Raw genomic sequence first — 24,650 nt, 5'->3', positions numbered from 1 at the left:
GAAGTCCACAAGCCACCAAACCTCCAAGGAACTGCTCTTTCTCTGCACTGCACTGCTGTCCAGCTCACATAAATCTTTGACCAGAGGTTTTCTGTAGGAATGTTGATTCAGTACAAAAAAAAAAAAAAAACTTGCCAAACACAGATACAACTAATATTATTAAAGGAATAGTTTGAAATCACTACATTTTGGGGAATATGCTTTCTTGTTGAGAGTTAGATGAAAGTAGTGATAGTACTTTTGTGCCTAAACTGAAGTCTACTAGCTTAGCTTAGCATAAAGACGGAAAGCAGAGGGAAACAGCAAGTCTGGCTCTGTTTAATGTTCACAAATCAGCACCTCTACAGCTCACTAATTAAGACATCATATCTTTATTATTTTATCTGGATATAATATGATTTTATGGGATGTTACATGCTGTTACCTTTTCTTGCCAAACAACACCAAGGGGTAGTGACTTCCTGTAGAGTTGGATTACTATTCAGAGGTGTTGGACCAACACATGAACTTTCTTTATGCTAAGTTTGAAATCTGGATTTTTTTTTCCTCCTTCGCCCTCCAAAAAAAAAAAAGCCACATAAGCAACATCATGCAAACATTCATTCATTTCAGTAACTGCTTATCCCAGCTGACATTGGGTGAGAAGGCGGGGTACACCCTGGACAGGTCACCAGACTGTTCACATTCACACCTACGGGCAATTTAGTGTCACCACTTAGCCTAGCCTGCATGTCTTTGGACTGTGGGAGGAAGCCAGAGTACCCGAAAAAACCCAGACTGACACGGGGAGAACATGCAATTCCTACCCCAGGGTTCCAGCCCCCTGGGTTTGAACAAGGAACCTTCTTGCTGTGAGATGACAATGGTAACCACTGCCCCACCGTACCACCCATCATAAACATATGTGTTCAAATGAAAATGTATGCCAAACCAACCAGCCATAAGACCCTAACCCTAAAGCCACACAAAGAAGAAGAGGGCGAATAAGTTGCCCAGTTAGAAGCCTGAAAAACACTATTACCAGAATGCTACCCGTAGCAGTGACCTCCGTAGCGCATTCTGACCCCTCTGTTCTTCAGTTTAGTGAAAAAGTAACTCTACATTTATGTGCAAACATGTAAAAAAAAAAAACGTGTTACCAAGGTTAGAGCCAGCACTATTTTGGCCGTGACTGCCACTGCAAAAAAATGTCACCTCATTTGTGATGCCTCATGCACTCTCTGAGAATGCAAGCCAAAAATTAAATTTTACCTGTCAATAATGAAAATGGAGTTTCTGAAAATCTTCACCCTGGATGGAGTTTTACAAAAGGTCTGTTTTCAGTGACATAAAATGCAGTTTTTGTGCGAACAAAAGCCCAAAACACATTAAAAAATCTACATTTTCCACATTTTCTAGGCCTTAATTGTGAAACCTGTGCTGTTGTTATGACGTCAAAATGTGTGCTTTGAAAAGAGCCTTGGACTTTGCTCCGTGATTTTAATAAAGTTTTTAGAAATCCGACATATATTCTTGGTCTTTGTCTTTAACATATTCTTATTTTACAACTGCATACTAATCGCTGCTTGATCTACAGTAACCTAAAACATCACTGTTTTCTATCTCTCTATCTGTCAGGTGGTCTGGGTTGTCAGTGGCACCTCACCAAACATCCACACAAACAACTCCTGCAGTTTGTTATTTAATAAACGTGACTGAATCTGTCCACATCTACTGTTTCCATGTGAGACCGGCTCCCAGTAGTTTTTCTGTGGGAATGCACACACACTTTCATGTCTCTCTGATTCACTGTAACAGGATTGCCAGTAGGTGTGCGGATGCTTTGAGGCCATGGAGGAGGGCTGAGAGGAACCAGCATCTAACTGTCTGCAGCTCTCCCCACGCCGCTAACTCACACTGACTACCCCCCGCCACACAGACACAGGCACACAGTGACAGAAAATACCTCTAGAAACATGCTGCTTTCAAGTATAGAGCTAAAGCACACATACTGCATGTAACCTGCATGTAGGAGTAACTTCTCCAACCCGGTCTCACTTTCAGCTCATCAAAAACAGACGCTTGGTCAGTGGTCCTCGGCATCAAATACAGATGCACTTAGGCACCCCATTGGCGGTGGTATGAGACACAGTGGGCGGCGTTTTTTTGGCGCCCTGAGCAATTGCTGTAGTATAAAGACAGAGAAAGTCTGCATAGGGCAGGCAGGAGGTGTAGGTGGATGGGCCAAACAAGCTCCACACTTTCACTCCACAGACCCCTGTTGTCATGTATCAGTTCAGAAAGGATTCTAATGAAGCAGTAGGCAGGCTGAAAGATTAAAGAAAAAGTGAGCTTTAATGCTGGTAAAAAAAAATCCTCCAAACAGGCAGGCAACAAAACACAAAGTCAAAAAAAAGGAGAGCCAAAACTAAACTGAAACAAACCAGGGAAGTACACTGAACACAGGGATGAAATCAGGGAAGAAATTCAAAATGTACCACGGGAAACCAGACAGGAAATGACGCCAGGATAAACAAAGGGAAACACGCAGGTATATACACATAGAAAACGAATCACAAGAACAAGACACAGCTGGAGTAGGTGGACACAGGCAAAAGTAGGGAAATGGGGATTGCCTGACAATAAGGGTGTGATGGGGAACACTAGGGTGGAGCAAACAAGACTAATACAGAACAGGTGTGAAGGGAAGACTCAGGGAACAGGGAGGGACTAACGAGACTGATGGAGGACAGGTGTGATAGAAAACAGGCGGGAAAACACACAAAGACAGAAAGTAAAACCAGACATGACACATGAGGAGAGAACCTATCTGCATTTCACAAGCAGAAACTACTTGTGAAAGCAGAAGACACGACACAAGGTCAAATTGACACGCCATCCCTGAGCTTCTATAGTTGATGCCGGAGGGAGGACTTGGTTTATGTTCAGACTGCATGTCTGAAGTGCCCTTACCTGCTTTTGAGTGAGGGAATAATGGACAGCTACTTGACAGACAGCAAACTAGCTCGATAGCATGGCCAAAGCAAGTATGACGCTGAATATATGTAACTGTGTGGACCTTGAACTAATGACTGAGGGGAAAACCGGAGCCTCGTGGCTGGATCAGTTGGGAGCCAATGTTGTATATGACATTGTCAACCAGAGTTAACTCCTATAGTGTCCAGATACGTCAGATTTTCCCATCAGTCCTGTTGTACACTTGGTGGTGAGACAATAGAGTGAGACAGACTCATGCACACAGCTCAGCTGAAAAAAGCTCTGTTTCAGGGATACAGAAACATTACACAAAAGACACTTTGAAATCTGATTTGAGCTGCCAGAGTGTCTGGACAGAGATGCGTCTGTAGAAATCTGATTGGAATTGCACTTCAAACCACCTCCGAATGTGGCTTGGATCCAATATGCAAAAATCGCTCTTCATGTGTTTTTTTTTTTGCTGTCCAGACTTTGGTAAAATCAATCTGGATACAATCTGGATATGGTTTGGACTGATAGTCTGAACAAGTCCCTAGAGCAGGTGTCAAACATACGGTCCAGGGGCCAGAACCGGCCCTATAAAGGGTCCAATCCGGCCCACTAGATGACTTTGCACACCTAATACTGATGCACATATAAAGGCTGAGAGGTTTCAGGAGCAAGTTGAACAGCGAGTAGATACTTCATGTAAAATGCTGCCTCAGAGGCTTTTCTGTCCTGACCAGAATACAGCTCTCTGAAATAACAGTGAATACTTCCTGTGGTCAGATTTAAAGATATTGAACATTGTGCAAAATATTATCAACCAGCAGCGTCAGCACAAAAGAATCTGACGTCTGTCTTAAAACAATGTTAGTGAAACCCTGCTGCTGAGGCACTGACGAAACTTCAGATTGTAAATGTTTTATAAGGCAGGGGATGACTTAACCTGCTTCTTCAATAGCTTCCACTTATGTGGGAAATTAGGAAAATAACGCACATGTAATGAAAGTGAGTAGTAGACTGACTGAATGTGGAAAAACAAAGACATGCTGTTGAATTTGCATATATTTTTCTTAAGGTACTGGGGACTGTTCATCATCTGTTTGGTAAATGGATGAAGGTTTTCAGAATGAACATCTTTACAGTGAAAAAGGGAAACATTTGAAGGGGTTGTTATTTATAGGTTATTATGCAATGGTTTTACTGGTCCGGCCCACTTGTGATCAAACTGGGCTGTATGTGGCACATCAACTAAAATGCCCTAGATTGTCACAGTTTAACACGTAGAGCCACTGACTAAGCGTCAGTACTCGAGTTAGGACCGAGAATGCGTAGTCCTCTCAGCTTTTAATGTCGGCTAAACTAAAATATGTTAAATCAGCTGCTCCAAATTGTGACCTTTGTCCTCTGTAAGCTTCACATACAGTTATGTATATTCTTTTTTCTAGTTTTTGAATATCAGCAAGGCTACATCATTATGCTGAGAAAAATCTCCACTCGTTTTTTTGTCTGTACAAGTGAATCATCTCTCCTCTTCAGCTTCCTCTCTTATTTTCTCTTCGTCTTCAGGCTCTCTTCTCCGTCTCCACCTCTTTCGTTTCCATCTCTTCACCCACACTTCTTCAATTCTTCTCTTCTTCTAACTTCACCCTTTGTTCATCTTCCAAGCTGTGGTCCAGACACTTAAAATGAGCATCCTTTTTTGCTCCCTGCTTTCTTAGCTATTTTAATGCGTCTCTCAGCTCCGCAGTTAGCAATCGTATTCCACTCTCTCCAGCAAAATCTGGACAGATTCCACATTACACTCCATCAGTTCATCCATTATTGATATAAAGGTATTGATTAGTGCAGCTTTAATCATAGCCAGCACCTTGAGAGTATTGGGAACTTCAAAATCTGCCTGTAGCAACCCACAACAGGAGGGAGTGTGGATATTATGTTGAGTTTCAATAAGCCAATCTAATCATGTAAGCAAAATTATAGTCTGACAGTGTGTGTGACTCATCTGTTATCAGACACACACAGAGATGCCAGGAGTGGCTGAATGTTTAGTCCTCAACAATCAGTGGTTTACCAAAAATCCACACTTGTGTTTCAAAGATTTAAGTTACTGCTTAAAAGATTGAGAAGCAGCCTCAGTGTCGTGAAAAGTACATTTTTTATGGGACTTTTCCAAGAAACCTAGTTCCTCTCTCTCGGCAGCAGCCCCGTACGTCCTACAGGCTTTATTCTGCAAAAGACCTTTTTCTGACTTACAGCGTCTCCAATAAAGTCACGGCTCCATTTGCCTTCGCTGAGTTTAGTGACATTTTCTTTTATCCCTACTTCAATACATTCTGACTTCACTTGCCGCAAAGTCCCACTGTGAGAAATCATTCAGCAGTGTACATAGGTGAGGGCTAATGGAAAAACCACCTTTTAGCCTCCCGTTTGTGTTGAGTGTGTGATCGTCTCAAGTGAGGAGGAAAGGGCTTTTTGCCCCTTCCTTCCACAAGACATTAAACTGTAAATGTGGCATTAAACCTTTCATCAGAGTTAATGGCATTGCTTTCCCTTATTAAGAATTTAAGAGGTATTAGGACAAGGACAAGGGGATTAAGAGGGTTTGTAAACATTTTTTGATTGCTGATTAAGTCCTCTCATGACCGCTTTAACCACTGAAGTGTGTAAATCACATTCAAGGAGTGGAATCAATTGTTACTGGTGTTGGCAAACTAGGTACCATTGATTGGGGCAGCCTCGACCTCACCTCAACCAAATGTCCATAACCTTTAACCCTTCAGACTATTAAACAACGCTTCATTCTCTCTCTGAAAAGAGCTCAAGCTGCGGCTTCAAAAGATCCAGAATTGTTTTTGGACATCATAATTGAAAAAAATCCACACAAAACACATTTAATGAATAGTTCAGTTTGATAATCAGTGTGAATACCTGTGACAGTTTGGTGACCTGTTTGTTTTATAGCAGAAAGCCTGATTTTGTTGCTGCTTGTTGCTTTGTTACAATTTTTTTTTCAAGGACTGACAAATAATAGACACGTTGACTTCAGCCCCATGGTGTAATGAATTAACGGCACTGCAGGAGCCCTCACAAACACAGAACAAGCACAGTCACAGTACTTTGGTGCCCACTTTTAACAGGTGATACACACTGAAAACCATCTCCATTACACAACCATAGCAGAGGGAAATATGTGGAGGGAAACTGAAGTTCAAAAAACCTTTTTTCACAACAGACATTCGATAAGCAAACACAGGTGTAACTGTTGACTTGATTATTTCCTGCATTGCATTTAGGTAATGGATAGAACAGGGACATCGTTAACATTATTCGCTTTCCGGCTGTTATAAGCCAAATGTCTGCTCTGCTGTGATAAAAACGCTTTATGATTCAAAATCATTTTTGGAATGACAAAAAAAAAAAAATGCTGTCATTGTAGCAAGGCTATCGAGATTCAGGTTGGCATCATTTATTTAGGAAGCAGAATGTCATGTAAATATGGACAGACTTTCGACAAGGAAGAAAAAGAAAACTGGGGATGCTCATCAAACAAACACATCAGTCAAATCCAAATATAAAGAAGCTTATTTTCCTCTTGAGCTCCCTGTAAATATGGCAACAGTTTTAGCAGAAACTAATGGAAAATGTGAGGAAAGAAGCATGCAGTTCACATTCTTGCAGTGGCGGACTCCAAAGGGAAAACCAAAAGGGCCAGCTGCACACATTGGGCCACCAGTGTGCTCAATTTAAAGGCCACCCAGAGGGCACACACATTATGTTTTCTTCATTTAAGGACAACCAATAGAGCATTTCATCATGTTTTTACTCTTTAAGGGCACCATAGAGGACACTTAATCATGTTTTCTCCACTGGAAAGGCACCCTAGGAACACTTCATCACATTGTTTTCAGTGGAAGGACACCTGCACCCTAAAGGGCACCGCTACTTATTTTACATTGCGTGCTACTTATTTTATATGGTGTGTATTTATTGTCTTGTGTTAGGCAACAATCCTGTTGCATAAATGTTGTTTGCTATGCAATTATTATCTGTATTTCTCGTCTGCACCTTAGAAGTCGCCCCCGCAATTTCATTGTATAGTCAGCATCATTGTTAATGTGCAATGACAATAAAGGCTTTCTATCCTATTCTATCATGTTTTCTCCACTGGAAGGGCACCCTAGAGGGCACTTCATCATGTTTTTTTCTACTGTAAGGGCACCTTAGAGGACACTGTGTCATGTTTTCTCCACTGGAAGTACACCCTAGAGGCTACTTCATCACATTTTCTTTAATGGAAGTACATCTTAGAGGACACCTTATCATGTTTTCCTCGCTGGAGGGGCACCCTAGATGGCACTTCATCACATTTTCTCCACTGGAAGGGCACTGCGTCATGGTTTCTCCACTGGAAGGTCACCCTGGAGGGCACTTAATCCCATTTTCTCCACTGGAGGGGCACTGCATCATGTTTTCTCCACTGCAAGATCACCCTGGAGGGCACTTCATCACATTTTCTCCACTGGAGGGACACTGTGTCATGGTTTCTCCACTGGAAGGGCACCCTAAAGGGCATTGCGTCATGTTTTCTCCACTGAAAGTACACCCTAGAATGCACTGCATCACATTTTCTCCACTGGAAGGGCACCCTAAAGGGCACTGTGTCATGTTTTCTCCGCTGGAAGTACACCCTAGAGGGCACATCATCACATTGTCTTCACCAGAAGGGCACCTTGAAGGGTACTGCATCATGTTTTCTCCACTGGAAGTATACCCTAGAGGCCACTTCATCACGTTTTCTCTATTGGAAGTACACTCTAGAGGACACATTATCATGTTTACTTAACATAAAAAGCAACCTAAAGGGCACTGCGACATGTAGGGCACATCATCCTGTCTCTCCACTTCAAGGGCACCCTAGAGGCACCTCATCAGGTTTTCTCCACTGGAAGAGCACCCAAGGGGACACTTCATTATGTTTTCTCCACTGGAAGGGCACCCTAGAGGCCATTGTATCATGTTTTATCTACCATAGAGGCATCCAAGAGGGCACTTTTGTTGTAATTTGTCCATACATGCTCCCTCTGCTCAAGTCCAGCGTGTCCTTGATAATTCTTTCCAATAAAATTTATCTTGGCACTTTATGTGACTAGTTTTCCCAAACAGAGCTTATAGCAGTTGATAAAGATGACAGAAAGTTTTGGAGCCACTGCAGTACAGATTATAAACCATAGCTAGTATTTCAGTGTTACAAGCCCGCCTGTCTCTCAGTTATAATCTCCTCAGCAGTGCACTGAACCAGCTGTAGAGCTTCTGTCACCTCTGACTGTTTGATAAATGGTTCAGCAGCTGTGATCAGTGATGACTAACAGCTATATTGTCCACCTAGCTAATCTGAGATCGAAGATTATCATGGATAAAATGGCGATTCAAGGTGGTGACAATAAACTCAAAACTTTTGCTACACATTCTGCTGAGTGACGGAGCTGCCATGTAGGGAGTGTCAGAGTTGCAGCGCATTCACCTGCTGCCTCCACCGGAGAGACTGGCACCCCTCTGACAGGGGAGTTAAAATATCTGTGAAGTTGTTTGAGTGCATCCCTGAGGCTTGTCCATCCTGTCAGTCTCTGACCGGAGTGTCAGTCCTCTCTCCATCTCAGCTTGTGTAAACATTTTTTCTCATTCCACTCTTTATGTGTCTGAAACGCAGTGTTGCTTTGACAGCCGCCCACTCACTTGCCAGACTTGGACAGACACATTGTCCTGCAGACACTAAATCCACATTTTGATGTTTGTGCTGTGAGTGGTTTTCTGATAGATGTCATAAGTCACACACACACTGAATACAGAAACCATCAGGGGCATTAAACTGTTGTAATCACACACACTGATAAGGTGAATCCAGGTAAAACTCATTAATATTAGATACATATTTATCACACAAGAGATTGTGAAACTAAAAAGAAGAGTACCATCTGATTCATATTCTGTGGTCTGCTGTCTCTGTCTTTCCCCCTACAGTGCTTTGCGGAGCCCCACCCACTGTGGAGAATGCCTTCCTGATTGGTCGGAAGCGCTCCCACTATGATATCCACTCTGTAGCGCGCTACCAGTGCACCGAAGGCTTCCTGCAGCGCCACGTGCCCACTGCTAAGTGTCGTGCCAACGGCAAGTGGGACCGGCCTAAAATCATCTGCATAAAATGTAAGTTTTTACACGACAGGATTTTCACAGAGCAGGCCGGCAGACAACAAGACTTAAAGCAGTATTTCCATTTGTTAGGTCATTTTCACATTTACATTTTCTTATTTTTAGCATGCACTCCACCATAGGTCCGTGAGACAACCTCCTACATTAGCTACCCCCAGGAGCTGCTGTCACCATCCGCGTTCAGGCTCGCCATCCCCACTCTCATTATTAATAATTGCGAGCAGAAAGATTACTGTGGTTGCAGACTAAATGAAATCCCCAGGGCTTACTTAGAAGTGGTAGGGTCTCCTTTGAAGTGTTTTATGCTTGAGGTGGGGGGTTTTTTTCATACTTTTCAAAACTGTTTTTTTTTTTTTTTTTTGCAACTGGTTAACCGTNGAAATCCCCAGGGCTTACTTAGAAGTGGTAGGGTCTCCTTTGAAGTGTTTTATGCTTGAGGTGGGGTTTTTTTTCATACTTTTCAAAACTGTTTTTTTTTTTTTTTTGCAACTGGTTAACCGTTTATTGAATACAAAGGATGTGTGCTAAAAACTGAAACTGAAATATGACCTTTATACTTCGTATCATACATGAACTAATGTGCATTAAGAGTAAAACACTTGTGTGAGTGCAGCAAATATTCTCACATTTGTTCTTATTGGGGGTTTTTAGTTGGAGTGACATTAGGAAATTGTTCATTCATATTTGAAGCCACCTTTTGTGTCTCTTTGTGGTTGTTTTGCATCTTTTTGAAGTCGTTTTGTGTCTTAATGAGGTCATTTTGTGCCTTTCTTGTCACTTTGTGTCACCTTGTGTTTGTTTTGTGTCTCTTTATAGTTGTTTTGTGTCTCTTTGTAGTTGTTTTGTGTCTTTTTCTAGTCATTTTTTGTCTTAATTAAGTAATTTTGTGCCTCTTTTTGTCATTTTGCATCTTTTTGTAGTTGTTTTGTGTCTTAATGAAATAATTCTGTGCCTTTTTTGTCATTTTGTGTCATTTTGTGTCACCTTGTGTTTGTTTTGCATGTTACTGTAGTCCTTTTGTGTCTTAATGAAGTCATTTTGTGCCTTTTTTTGTCAATTTGTGTCACCTTGTGTTTGTTTCATGTGTCTTTGTAGTCCTTTTGTGTCTCTTTGTGGATGTTTTGCATCTTTTTGTAGTTGTTTTGTGTCTTAATGAAGTCCTTTTGTGCCTTTTTTTCATTTTATGTCACCTTGTAGTTGTTTTGTGCCTCTTTGTAGTCCTTTTGTGTCACCTTGTAGTTCTTTGTGGTTGTTTTGCCCATTTTTGTAGCTATTTTGTGTGTATTTGCATCTCTTTGTGGTCTTTTTGTGTCTCTTTATGTTCATTTTGAATCTTTTCCTAGTCAGTACGTGGCAAAGAGAAACTTCGTTATTTTTGAGCCAGGACCCAAAGTATATTTTTGTAAGTTTTTGTGTCCAATTGACGACTCAAGACAACAATTATTAAAATTGGTCCAGTATTGAGCGAGAGCGCTGCAGCAGCGAAACAAGCTGCACTGTAACCACTCAGGACAATTGGCACTGTCAGTTTACGTCCACTTAAGTGTTTTTTTAACCGACAGCCTCAGATGGTTATTATAATTGTGTGACAATGTTACAGAAAGCATCCTACAGAGAAATGTCCTTGCCATTTGCTGATCAGATCTGTGTGTTAGTAGGTGTAACCAAGTCTTGCTGAAAGAGCAGTCTCATTCTGAAATCTCAGACTGTATAAATCAGAAAGGTATTCAGCCATGACATTGAAAATCTTTTAGATAACACTATGCTACGCTTTCTGTACTACAACACGACAAACTCTCAGTGGCACTCCTCTCTCCACCTCATTTTTTTTCCCTGCAACAAGTCACCTTGAGACTTGGTCACAATAACAAAAAGACCAGTTTCAGGTGAGGAAAAACATCTCATTGCTCTGTGGTGTCCTTTTTGTAATGTTCTGAGACATTTGTAATAACAATCTGAGCCTGTCAGTGGCAGAACGGGCACTTTTAGTGGACGTAGATTGACGGTGCACAGTTGCCCGTAGGGATTACATTGCCGTCTCTTTCGCTGCTGCCGGACCAATTTTAAAAACAGTTGTCTCCGTTAGTCACCTACACACACAGGACATGGGAAATCACTGTCCAGGTTGAAAAATACCAAAGTTTCCTGTTTATTTGAGTGACATTTTGCAGGTGAAGGCCAGGGACGTCCCTGACACTTTGGGCCCCTGGGCCTGTGCCCAGCAGGGCCACACTGTGATAACAGCCTTTTATTATGCAGCCTTCACACACCTTATCTCCTCTGAGTCTTAAAATAAACGTTATCATTCCTACAATGATTTTAAAGGACTCACTCCGACTGTGACAGAATAGACAGAATAAATGTAACTTTTCAGCATAATTTCTTTCTTCTTCAGGGGGAGATATAAAAGGTTGATATATATAAATATTCTACAAACCGAGCCTTATATTTCATTTCTCTCAGCTCACAATGTGACAGTAATGATGAAATGCTAAAATAATGTAGCTTCTGTTGAAAGTGATAAAAAAAAATATATATTTTCCTTTCGACTCTTTATCTTTGGACAGAGTTGTTTTTATGGCCCAGAGTTATGGTGTCGTTATCACTCATTGCAGATGACATGTCTTTGTTGGCAAAATCCAGAAAGGGACAGAGCAACCTAATTTGGCAGTACACCCCAGGAATGCGCTTACACTGAGGCTGTGAGTGGGTGGCTAGCTCAGTGTGCTCTTGCTAAAGGCACCCAGTGTACTGAGTGTGAGATAAAACACATTCCCTCAGCGTGGTGGAAACAGCTAAACCTTCTACAGAGAACATGCAGTTTTGACCTTCCTGCTTTTTGATCCCATTTTCTCTGGTCTCTTACCTGCTTTCACCTCCCTCCGACTATCTGTCTGAATGCTTCTGATGCTTGTCAGTGATTCATCTTCCTCTTACATCAGTTTTCCGCTCTTTCTGACCGGCTTCTTTAATAAATCGCCTGCCCTTTTTTTCTTTTATCTCACCGTCTCTCTATTCCGCTCTGTTTGCTCCACCAGCCCGACGAGCCCACCGCTACCGGCGCCACCACCACAAGGGCAGGAGGGAGCGCAGGAAGCACAAGAGGCACGGCCACAGAGAGGGAGGCCACCACGGAGGAGAGCTGGGCCACAACCGCGCCCACGTCTGAACCAAAAAAAAAAACCCACCCACCCCCTTTCCTTTTTCTCCTCTGCTGCCAGCTGCGGTTTGCCTGTCTCCCTGTCGTCCCTTCCTCTCCTCGCCCCATTTCCCCAAACACTCTTTCACACCTTCCAGCTCAAAACTCTCAGCCCAAGCCCCCCCTCCCCTCCCTGCACTGCACTGCCCTGCCCTTTGCTCCACCCCTGGCTCTCCGAGTCAGCCTGTATCATAGTCAACTCTGAGGCCTGCCAAAGTGCTGCCAGGCGTCACCGGGACAACAACAAATCCCTTTGTACTCTTTTTACTTTCCTCTCTCTGTTTTCCTTTCTCGTCTGTCTCTCACCGACCCTCTAACTCGACCCAGTTACTCCCCTCCGAGCTCAACGATGACCTGAAACATGGGGCTACGCTGACCTGTTTTTGAAAAAAAAAAAAAAAAAATTACCTTTGAGATCCACACCGAACATTCTTCGGGGAGAAGTGGTTTAGTACAAACTATAAATAGGAACGACATCACTGAAAATGCCGTAACAAAATCAGACGAGTCAAGGAAGACATCCGTGTTGTTGACTTTGAGCCTTTTGTCTGTTGAACACACATTATTTTCTACAAGTGTTAATTTCTTGACTCCGCTGCTTTTGGTTTTGCTCTTTGTAAGACATTGTACTTGACTTAAAGCGAGTTATTCTGAAACAGATTTAAGTGATTTTCTTTGAATCAGAGGCAGTTGTAATTGAATTATTTGATTGTTAGCGTTGTATCTTCTTGTCAGTGTGAGACAGTTACTTTAGATCAGATGCTAAAAATCCCCGGAGGAAAATGGAAAAACGCATCTCAATTCAGTTTCATCGCATCTTATTCCACATCAGTCATTTCTCTGAAGTGTCGGAACAATCTCAGCCCGCTCTTGTTGTGTCAGACATCCATCCCTGTCATTCTCAAGGGTTAATCACAATCTTTGATGTCAGTTTGTCTCAGCTCAGCTCAGCAATCCCACGATCTGTTTTGCCTTTTCTCATAATTTGCGTCGCTGTGAGAATGGGTGTGCTGTGAATTAATGAAGGTGATGCAGCAGGGCCAAGTTCTTCTCACTCATCAGCAGAGTTTTGCATCTTTGGTTTGATGAGGAGAAATTACACTGTCACCCAGGCGTGAGAGATACAGAGAGAGACGGAGCAGGTTATCTATCCAGTAGCCCCCTCATATTTCACAACAAGCACAAGATATGACAAGTTCATGCGCAGAGTTTGGGTACACAAAAAACACATATGTCTTTTTTTTATTTTATTTAATATTTCACTTTCAGCCTTTTAAAACTTTCTTAAAGTTGGTTCTGCGTTGGTGGTGAGATAATCCGTTCCCAATCTGTCTCTGTCAACAGTCATTTATCTTCACCATGAAGTCAGTCTGTCAGAAACCAAGAAGTTCTGTTTGTTTAAATTGGGGCTGTCAAAAGATTACATTTTTTAATCACGTCTAATCGCTGGATTTCAATACTTAATCGCAATTAATCACACTTGTTTAATCACAGGTTTAATAAAATTCCATAATTTTGCATGTCAAAACAGTTTTGAGGTCCATATTAAGAAGGTGAGGCAATTCTTACCACAGTGTTTTGGTTGGGAATCAAATGAATGCAAAGAAATTTACTTTATGAGCCTAACTTTAAAATGTGTTTCTTTCAAATCAGTGCTGCACTGCACCAACAATGAAAGAGACAAAATTGCAGCATACAGTTAACCCTCTGAGACCCACATACTGTAGACCCATTTTTGCGTTTTGTTGGCAGGGGGCAAGGGAGCTTTTTGGGGGGAGATAGCAGGTCAGCAGTATATGCCACACAGTAGTGATATATATCACCTGAAAGCTGGAAACCTGAAGAGCAATTTGAGATGCAGCTCAGCACTGTGTGTCAAGTTTTTCTACTCATAAATTTGTAATAAACACTGCAAAAAAAGTGCATAGTTTGTGCCCAAAACTGTGTGGGACTGGCATAAAGTGGACATGTCTATAAACAGGAGACTTGTGGGACCCACAGAGTCGATTGTCATTCAGATACCTTGAGGTGGGAGGTCAAGGAACCTCTGTGAAAACAGCCATGCTGTTTTTCCCTCACCAAAATTTGCCTAACTTTGGAGCGTTATTTAGCCCCCTTCCTTAGAAGTTAGCTTGGTACCACTGGATTCCTATGATACCTGTATAAGCCCCAGTATCAGGCGTCTATAGCTTCTGAAAGACAGGCAGCGGCGAAAATAGCAGCACGCGATTAACAGGATTTTAAGAAATTAATACCTTATGTTTGGACCTCCTAATCAAATCGCGATAATGTATTTGCAATGACCACAATCTTTCCTTCCTCTTTGTCTTCATCGCACTGATCGGGGCAGCAGGTCAGAAAACATCCAGATTGGTCATTTGAGATTGCACTGACAGATTACACCAAATGGTCGATTACTTTTCACTCTCACTGATTTTAAGACTCAAAGCTACAGTAGGTAACTTTTATAAAAAAAATAACTTTGTGCCATATTTGCTGAAACTGTCGATACATCCTGACGGTAGTGCATGACACAGGTAATCTGTGAAAAAATCACTTCTAGTGCTCCTAATGGCATTTGCAAGAATACTCTGCACCTGAATAAAAACCATCAATCAAAGCCAGGAGGAGTCTGTAACGCAGTGTCAGTCAATGCTCATGCACACACTGTGCTGCCAACAACAGCGTCCACAGCAAATACAAGGAAATAGAAGACGAGCAATGACCTTCTTCTGTGAAAGTGAAAGCAAGCTTTTCGTCACAGGTCCTCCTTTGTGTACTTGTCCGCTGTTGTTGGCAAAGGAGGGATGGGGCAGTTTCTTTAATGCTGGTGGTTGTTTCTGAGGCATTGTGTTAGCAAAGCTCCTCCAGAAGCCGACTGAAGATATAAAGCTTAAATGAGTGAGAGCATGCGTGGGGAGGAGGAGGCTGGCGCAGCGTGTGCACGAGCACTGATTAACACTGAGTTGGAGACTCCTGCTAACTCTGAATGTTTGAGTGTTCAGGTGCAGTGGATTCTTGCAAAAGTTATTTTTTTATATATATAAAAGCTACCCACTGAACCTTTTAACCTGCAGTCAAGAACTTTTATCCTTCTTCCACACTCGTGTCCTGGCTTGGTTTGGCTTGGTTTGAATTGGCCCGTCATCCTAGTGCAGCAGGGATTCGCTTCTCCATTACAGCGGGGCAGGTAAAAGTTTACCTGATGTAGATGAACTGTTTGCAGAGGTGCAGTAAGAGCCTGTTTAGAGCTCTTCATCGACATCTCTCTGTGACAGTTTCTGCTTATACTCTTCCTCCTTGCGCTAGTAGCTTTGTTTTTATGAAAGAAAAGCCGCCAAGAAATGACTAATCCTGTGATAAAAAAATTTCATTTCCTTTAGATTCTTCACAATAAAAGTCCCGTTATTTTGGTATGTAGACGCTTTTATTGTGAAGCAGCAACCACAGAGATTCAGTTATAAGTTACAAAAGTACTGAGAGCTGAACTCACAGAGACTTCTAAAAACATCTGTCTCTTTGGTGTCCAGCACAGACAGATGTGAGTTGAGTCTCACACACAGGGGTTGTCAGTTTGGCTGCAGTGGGCAAGACGTTACCGCTCCCCGCTTGTAGACAGTCAGGCACGCAGTCGGCCCCTCTCTGGAGAAGGAGCAGGAAGGTCCAGCTCCAGTGCAGCTCGGCGTGGTATGGCGTGTTAAAACTGACAAAGGAAAAGCAAATCAGTGCCACGTGGTTTGACTCAGTGCCTCCAAAATTTGGTAACACAGCAGATATTGAGCAACATTGGCATTCACTGAGTGTCATGTGTCGGACACCTAACAAATGTAAGACAGATGAAAGAGGCTAAAACACAGCATCAAGCTGAGGGAACTACAGCGTTGTGTTCTCAGTGGGCTTGTCTCTACAAGCATCGCCTACAAATTGTTATCTGATCGATTGTTAATCTAACGAAATCTACAGCTCTCTGCGGATAAAACCAGCCCTCCAAACCAGGATGAGTTGGGGAACAGGCATGAGGACTAAAGCCTAATTCTGATGACTGTTGGATCATGAATCAAAGCTGTGTGCACAGGGTGTGATGATGAATATCCTGCGAGGCAGAAGACACGGAGATGCTGAGAACTCTCTCATCTCAGTGTGCGTGTGTGTTTGTGTGTTGATGATTGAGGATGTTGACAGTGGCTGCGGTCCCAGAGGATGATGATAGAGAGGGTCAGCAGAGATTAAGGCTTCCCATTTCTGGGGCAGACTCGAGTCTCAGAGCCGCTCACACCTGTGCTCGCTTCTGCCGCGTGTCCTGCTTTAAAGAGAGGATTGAGACGGATAGAACAAGCGCTTTGCTCTCTTTCCTCCCCTTTTACTGCCGGGTTAAATTGGTGTTGTTTAAAGCCAGCACTTGAGGTTGGAGCTTCTGGGATTATGTCCCAAACACTGACTCCAGCACTTTTATCCTTTATGTTTCTCCCTCTTGTTCTTCCCTTTTCCCTTCACCGCCTTTCACTTTAGTGCTTTTCATTTATCTTCCTCACTCCACATTCTTTTCACTGTCACTGTCTATTTACAATAGAAAAGTGGTGGAGGACCTAAATTCAGTTTAACCAGCTCTTTATTGGCGAAAGAGGACCGTCGGTGTCTTCAGCCGCCTCTCACGTATCTTGTAAAAAGACCACTAAAGCAGGATCAGGTTATATAAAGTCACAGGAGGTAAGAAAATCCATCCTGTGCACATTAATTCTCTGCCTTTGTTTGTCTCCTCTCACCTTGGCAATGACAACACTCCTCCGCACGGCGAAGACAAGTGAACCTACACCTTTGTATCAGTTTAATTAATCTACTGCATGCCTAATTAACAAGTTGCATTATCTGCAGAACGGCGAAGCTGTGATGACAAGGGAGGGGTTAGGCTGACGGACAGCCAGTGGAGGGTTTAGGGTGACGGGCAGGAGACCCAGAGAACTGTCACAGCCGTCAAACCCCTGTCGTTTCTTCGATGTCAGGCTGCAACACGGCTTTTTTTTTTCTGTCTGTCCGGGAAAATGGATTGAGCACGGGTGGTTGAATGAAAGGGCAGACAGAAGCCCCTCGCACTGTAATTCAGATCAGAGTTGATGCCCAGTGACAGTGTAATTACAGCTGTGTAAAGGCTCAGCTATGTGACAGGAGTTAAAAACTTTTGAAGAAGTGATGAAGTGAGCAACTGAATTTTTGGGCGCGCAGAGCAGAGAGCACGAGGAGACAGGATTGGACAAAATTAGATTAATTAAGACGAGTTAAAATGCATACTAACGCTTCAGTTTGTGTTGAGGTTTAAAAAAGTAATCTGATGTTTAATCCCCTGTTCTGTGTTTCCTTATCCCCTTTTCCTCACCCCTGCGGAGATCTTTAGGCCTATCACAAAAACACCATAGATCCATATTAAACTTACTTTCTTTGTCAGTTTGAATTAAATATCAAAGGTAAACCGCAGCGAACAGCTTGAGAGAAACCCACTGTGTCACACACCAGCACCATCATCCAACTTCTGGGAGGGGATTACCACAGTCGGGCCCATCTCAGCCACTTGCCCGTTAACATTACTCTCCTGATAGCCACAGACAGACAGTCGTTAAGAGAAGTCATTAAGGAAACACAGCCTCAGAAAAATACTTAGGAACACAGCCTCTGATTGGTACGACAAAGGCATCACTGAGCTTAGAGAGAAGCTGCTGGTCCTGTTTGCCCTGGATCCTCCATCAGCTCCATCTTCACTATCACACCCATAAGATACAAGTGAGAAAGTAATTCCAGAGATATTTAATGTAACTTTAAAGGCAGAATTATACCTGTGCATCAGCATTTATACTTGTATGGTGGTGTGTCTGTGTCACTCTGCAGTTACACCTCCTAAACACTAGCTGGCGGCTGGGTTTCTGTGAAGTGCTGTAAAGTTTGGTTGATTAAAAACACACATTAAACACACATTAAACATGGCTTAATAGAGACAATTTCAAACACAAGTACACAAATCAGCTTCACTATAACTTGCAGGATTCACAGACAAACACTTGTCTTTATCTGGACACATTTTCCCCACAAATACAACATGCTAATGTTTTTAGCACAAGCCTATGGCATTTTACATTGTATAAATTAGCCTAGTTGCTAGCAGACTTTTCCTCTTCTCATATGAAACCAGGGGCAACAGCAATATTTAACAGAGGTAACGTTACAAAATTCAGCTCCATTACAACTCACAAGGTTCACTGACAAAACAACTGTCTTATACTAAACACATTTTCCAAACAAATATAACATGCTAACGTTATTAGCACAAGCCAATGGTATTTTACATTGTATAAATTAGCCTAGGGATTTCCTCTACTTATATGAAGTAAGGATAAATCATGTATAAGACTTAACATGCTATTTTGTGGAGGCTTTATTGTCTTCACTGTTTATTGTTTCTCATCAGTGATAAAGTAAATAAAAGCTTTGTTTCATGGTTTTTAGCTTACAAAAATAAACAGGAGGTCTGCGTCACTGTGAGGTGTACTTACATTTCTGTGGAGGTGTAGTATAGGCTATGGCGTCGACGGAGTAGCCCACGCAGAAGTATAAATCCCGCTTAAGTCCTGTACGACATCAGTAACCCGAGAGTTAACCTCTATAGTATCCAGTATTTCAGAGTTTTCCATTCAGTTCTGTTTAATGCTCGGTGGTGAGACCGAAGCACACAAGCAGCTCAGCTGGAGAAGCTCCACTTCAGAGATCCATTACACAGTTTATTTTCAGATGACCTTACATTAGACATCACATTTATTTCTCACTTGCCCTATTGGACAACTGCATGAGGCGTTACACTCCCCTGAACACAGAGTTTCACCTCTATTATTTCACATTTTGCATTTTTTCGTAAAATATAAAAGGTTAGTAGCGGTTAAAGGGTGTCGGGCCGTCGAAAGCAGAATTAACCAAAACTGACATCCCTGGTTTGAATTGATTTCCACTGATAATGCTCTGGTTTTTCATCAAACTTTTACCAAGCAGCCCAAAATATAATAGACCCCTGGGCTATGTGTGTGTGTGTGTTTGTGTCATCCTTGTAAGGAGACAGCTTGCTTTCGGCCCGTCCTCTGGATACGTTATTGCTCGGTCTCGCTTTCTTGCGAAGGTGCCAAACTTTTTCACAGCTTCCCTCTGACGCTCTCAAACTCAACGCTTTTAACTATTGAATTCACGGGAAAACGCACATTTTCACACACTTTTTTTTCTCTTCATATTTCAAACACTTTGACCCACACTCTCTGAAGTGTTTGTCTCGTTCTTCGCCTTTAACTCCCTCTTTTCATCTCCCTGCCTCACCCCCTGTCGCCTCTCCTCATTGGTCTTTCTCGCAGAAGCCCTGAGGGCGAGCAGATAGACAGAGATGAACCCTTATTATTGGGAGTCTTAATTGTGAAGATGAGTGATTTAACAGAGGTTGCCGCCAGCTGTGTCTTGGCTCAGCAGCGAGCACCACGCCTGAGGGGAGAGCAGCGCGCAAACCACTGAACATCTTCAGAGGCGGCACAGCCACATATCCTAATTGTGACCGAGTCATTCCCCTCACTCTCTGTCTTCTGAGCTCAGCAGAGATGAGATAAGGGTGGGATGAGGCGAGCGCGTCTCGACGTCTCGGTGTGCTTGTAGCTGTGACTGTTTGATTTCACTCTGTCTGAACAGTGGCGGCGAGAGCACAGCTTGTTTAAATTAGTTGTATATGTTGTGACAACACGTTGGTTGTGAGGAAGTGTGTGACTGGTTGAATCAGTGTGACAGGAGTGATACAGACAAAGTCAGAGGAAATTGTCTTTGCCTTGTGTCTCAAAAGCAGCAGCAGGTGGTAGCAGCAGCAGTGTTCATACACAGCGATATAATTTTCTTTTCATTTCTTTTCACCCCAAAAAACCAAACATTATAACAAATAAAAACTGTCAAGGTGAGAAGAAAAGAACTGAAAGGGGATTAAAGAAGTCAGACCTAATATCCAAATAAGAAATGAGACAGAGCAACAAAAAAGAGCTAATTAGACCTCCTCAAAGTTAATAACAAGAACCTACGAGGCGTATAAACGAACAAGTCTGCCTGTCAGACTTTAAGTTCTTGACACTGAATTTTGCAGCTGATTTGACGACTGTGGCTAGAAGATTTTACCAGCTCTAGCTAGCTAGCTAATTACGCTGCTAAAGTTTCCTGCTGACTGGTTTTAAAATCAAAAGCCATGTTAAAGTGTCGTAAAGGTCCAGTGTGTAAGATTTTGGGGGATATATCGGCAGGAATGTGATATAATTATATGATGAGAATGTTTTCATTAGTGTATGATCACCTGAAAATAAGAATCAGTGTGCTATCGTTACCTTAAGCCCCATTTCCACACAGTTCAGTTCAGTTCGCTTTTTTCCTGTTTCCACTGTGAAAAGTTGTGGATGGTATCAATAGAACCGTTCCGTACCGTCCCCATGTTTGGTCCCCCCTCTGTTGGGGTACCCAGCACACAGATCTGGTACTAAAAGGTGGAGCTGTGAACACTGCAGTCTGTTGATTGGTCAGTAGAGGGCGGTCACTCTGCTCAGAGTTGTGTCTGGTTTTGAGGCTCATGTAACCACTGTTCATACCGTGGAGAGTTTTATTAGTAAACTGTTACTATAAAATGAAAAGATGTTTTGCTGCCTCTCACAGCAGCTGGAGTCTGAGAAAAAATAATTTCATTCACTGGGCCGACTGCCGTCAACTTTTAAGGTGGAACGTTAACTTGTTATGTTATTGGATGCATGAGGTGACGACGTGAATCCATCAGCACACCTTAAATTTCAACTTTGACCATTCCATTAGTTTTTATCGTCTCTCTTGAATGACATAGAGTTTTAGCAATGAGTGGATCTTTCAACCAGATTATGTGAACTGCATATATTCTAATCCTCACTCAGAAAAAAAAAAAAGTGTCACAGAGCGTCATTCCTGTGGGCTACAGCAACACTAAACCCCTGAGCTTGCCTGGAAAGGACTAAATGCACAAAGCTGCAATTTTTAAATAACCCATGGAGAGAGACTCTCACTGCAGCCTGTTTTATTTTGTTCTGAAAATGTTGGCATGCAGCCTCATTCTGTGGACGATAAACGAGGTGCAGACTGATAAAGGAGGAAATACAGTGAGTGCTGGACGGAGCAGTGACTGACAACAACCCCGCCCACATTTAAGAGTCCTGTTTGCAGTGGAAACGCTAGGGTCTAGGTACCATGTCTGAAGGGTTACTTTTGGTTCCAAAGGTACCATACTGAAAGTATTTGGTTGAAACAGGGCTTATGTTTCATTAGCCTACAAAAAGAATGTTTTTTAAGATGAGGACTATTGTGTTTCGCAAACATAACGTTTGGAGTTGCTGGAGTGTAGCCTATCGCAGTGGATGCTCAAGTCGGGAACTGCCTCTTTTTTTTTTGTTACATAACCTTTGATCCCTCAAAATAATGTGGCATGGCAGGAATGCGAGGTTACTACTGAGCTAGTTAGCCAAATACGCTAACAAATGCATCTCATGTCCGAGCAGACAACCAGGCTCCATCCATCCCTTTGTGTTCCATATATATTGTCAAGAGATGTAAGCGACAGATGAACAGTTCTCTTTGTACATGTGTGGACTGTTTGCAAACCGTGTGAAAGATAACTGAGAGTCTCTGTTCCCTTCATGTACTGTAACAACTGTCCGTGACTGTAAACCTGAGGCATTTCGACACAGCGCTCGTCCGCAATGACAACCTGATAAGAGCAGTAGAGGCTGTTGTCCTCAGTCACACACAGACAGACTATTGATTTCACGATTAGGCCGTCTGTCCTGGCCTCCTATTAAGTCTGTCGATGGCATCGACGGCGCAATAGCATCGACTGACCGCTGGATGTTTTCGAAATGACACAGAAAGCAGACTGTCATAGCTCACTGCTGCCTCTGCATAATTTGCATCATTATCTTCTGCTCATTAGACTTTTCAACACTCCTTTCCACTTGTGGTCTGCTGCATCACTTCTTCACTGCTCGGTATATAATGCACAGGAACACCCCCGGTGGTGTTTGTACGACATGGCGTCTCTGTCTGATAATGAGTTGAGACAATTTATCATCGTTGACAAAACCAGCTGCATTCTGTTGGGATGCATGAATGGGGAGATGTTAGAGTGAGAGAATGAGAAATGAAAGAGACAAACGCAGAGCAGGAATCAATGACAAACACTTCTCCTCTGTGATGTAAATACTCTGAGGTTTTTCTCTTTTCTTTTTTAAAAAAAAATCCATTTAGACTCTGGGTGTGTTTGTTGCTTAGCCTCTCTGGACCATATTCACACAGCCTCAGTGGATCCAAAGCCCATCTCCCCCTCTCGCAATTTCTCACTTCTGCTCACACACACACACACACACACACACTGCTGCTGCTTTAAACTGCTGCATCACAAAACCAGAGACGCTCTGGTCTGCAGGTGAGCCAGAAGCGAGGTGATACTTTTACCCTGCAGTAAAAAAAAAAACACATCACTTCTTTGGCTCTGTTCCCTGCACAACACTTCAGTCTGCAGCTAACTGTGTGTTCACGTCGACTGTGAACACACAGACAACATGACTGCGACTGAGCCCGCCTGTGACAGCTGTGTGAGTGTGGTCCATGAGTATTTATCCATATTTATTGATGTATGTTCTTATGAATTCCGGTCCTGTCATTGTATTATATTCTTTACAAGACAAATGATCATTAAAGGAAACCCTTGTTTGGATCCGTTACCTGTATTTGTTTGTGATTATTCGTGCAAAGTTTATTTAGCCAGTATGTGACTAAACCCTCCTTTTAATTATAGTGATGACACACATTGGTTTTGTTAATTATTTTATTTGTTTGTTTGGTTTTTAGGCAAATGTGACATTTGTGGTTGTAGCAGCATGTATTGGTGGTTGCTACGGTGACTATTTATTCTACCCCGAGGGATTAATGTTCAAATTATACTAAGAAGAACTTTATTTGTACAGCATTTTTTCTTCACATAGAGATAGTAAAAGTTAAAAAGGATAAAGGAGGTGAAATAATATAATATCCACGACATATAAAATTATGCAGACCCCCTTTTTGAAGCCTCGAGTCCGGCATTTTGGCTGGTGCCATCTTGGTGTTTTGGAGCCAGAAGTGACCGTATTTCAATGACAGCTTGGAGCTTTGGTGGAGCGAGAGGTGGATCTGACTGTAGTGACGTCTCGCAGTCAGTTTGTCACTCAAAGCGACCACTATTCCAATGATGCAAAACTTTGAGCCCCGATAAAAATGCAAATGGGAGATTTATACAAATATTCACCCCGTACAGTTGTCATGAATGTTTAAATTAATTATTAAGTCCAAAACCAGGCTGTGAACATGTTTATTTCTGCTGTAACGTTGGGCACTTTAACAGGAGGGTCTATAGAGATTGACTCACTTCTGGAGCCAGCCTCTAGTGGCCATTCAAGGAACTGCAGTTTTAGGACTTCTGTGTTGGCTTCATTTTTTTGTCCTGGAGGTTATCGTTTTGTCAGCACTCATAAGGCTCTCCACTCTTAAAGTGGAAACACAAAACTTTTCAACTTCACCCCCACAGTGTTTCCAAGTAGTAAGACAACCTGATTCCACTGTAGCTTTGGTTGTTCCACTGTCGGCTGTTTCCGCTACTGGGGATAGTAACTGCAAAGAACTGATACCCTTTGGTAACTGGGGATAGCATCCGATAGCTACTGGGGAAAACAGTTCTGTCCTCTTCCTGTTTTGGTTACACAATGGTTGACACACTTCCTTTGTGCCTTAGATCGAGCCTTCATTTTCCTGGCAGATCATATGAGTTGGCAGACAGAGTTGCAAAGTAAAAGCAAGTCTTATAGGGAACCAGGCTAAACACTTATGGTGTCATTATTCTACGGCCATTTCACTGTGCCATTAAAATATACCTCATAATAATAAGTTAAAACAAAAAACTAAAAATTAATTCTAAATAATCTGACAAGTTATGAGCATTTTGGGAAATACCCTAATTTGATTTATTACAGAGAGTTAGATGAGAGGATTCAGCGGACCAGAGGACTAACACTGAGCCGTACACTCCACTGAGCGAGGCAAAACAGCCTTTGCTTAAAGAAAGAAATAAGAACATGTTTGGAGTTTGGCATGTGGGAGACTACCCAAACATTTGGAAAATGATACTTTGGTCAGATGAGACTAATTTTGAACTTTCTGTCCACTCCTCCATAAAGCCTAGCTC

General features: G+C 42.4%; 1 protein-coding gene across 1 annotated transcript in view; it reads left to right on the top strand.

Annotated features, from left to right (window-relative positions):
- Positions 1-23,151, top strand: part of ncanb (neurocan b) — a 220,265-nt gene extending 197,114 nt beyond the window's left edge. Inside the window, exons 15-16 of the mRNA XM_050055537.1 lie at positions 8,980-9,162; positions 12,207-23,151. Of these exons, the coding sequence (XP_049911494.1) occupies positions 8,980-9,162; positions 12,207-12,337 (314 nt within the window). The 3' untranslated portion in view covers positions 12,338-23,151. The remainder of the gene's footprint in view (positions 1-8,979; positions 9,163-12,206) is intronic.
- The last annotated feature ends 1,499 nt before the right edge of the window (positions 23,152-24,650 follow it).

Source organism: Epinephelus moara, chromosome 10, assembly GCF_006386435.1.
Source record: "Epinephelus moara isolate mb chromosome 10, YSFRI_EMoa_1.0, whole genome shotgun sequence".
NCBI classification, from domain to species: Eukaryota; Metazoa; Chordata; class Actinopteri; order Perciformes; family Serranidae; genus Epinephelus; species Epinephelus moara.
Note: the sequence above shows the minus strand (reverse complement) of the source record. Positions and strands in the feature narration are given on the sequence as shown.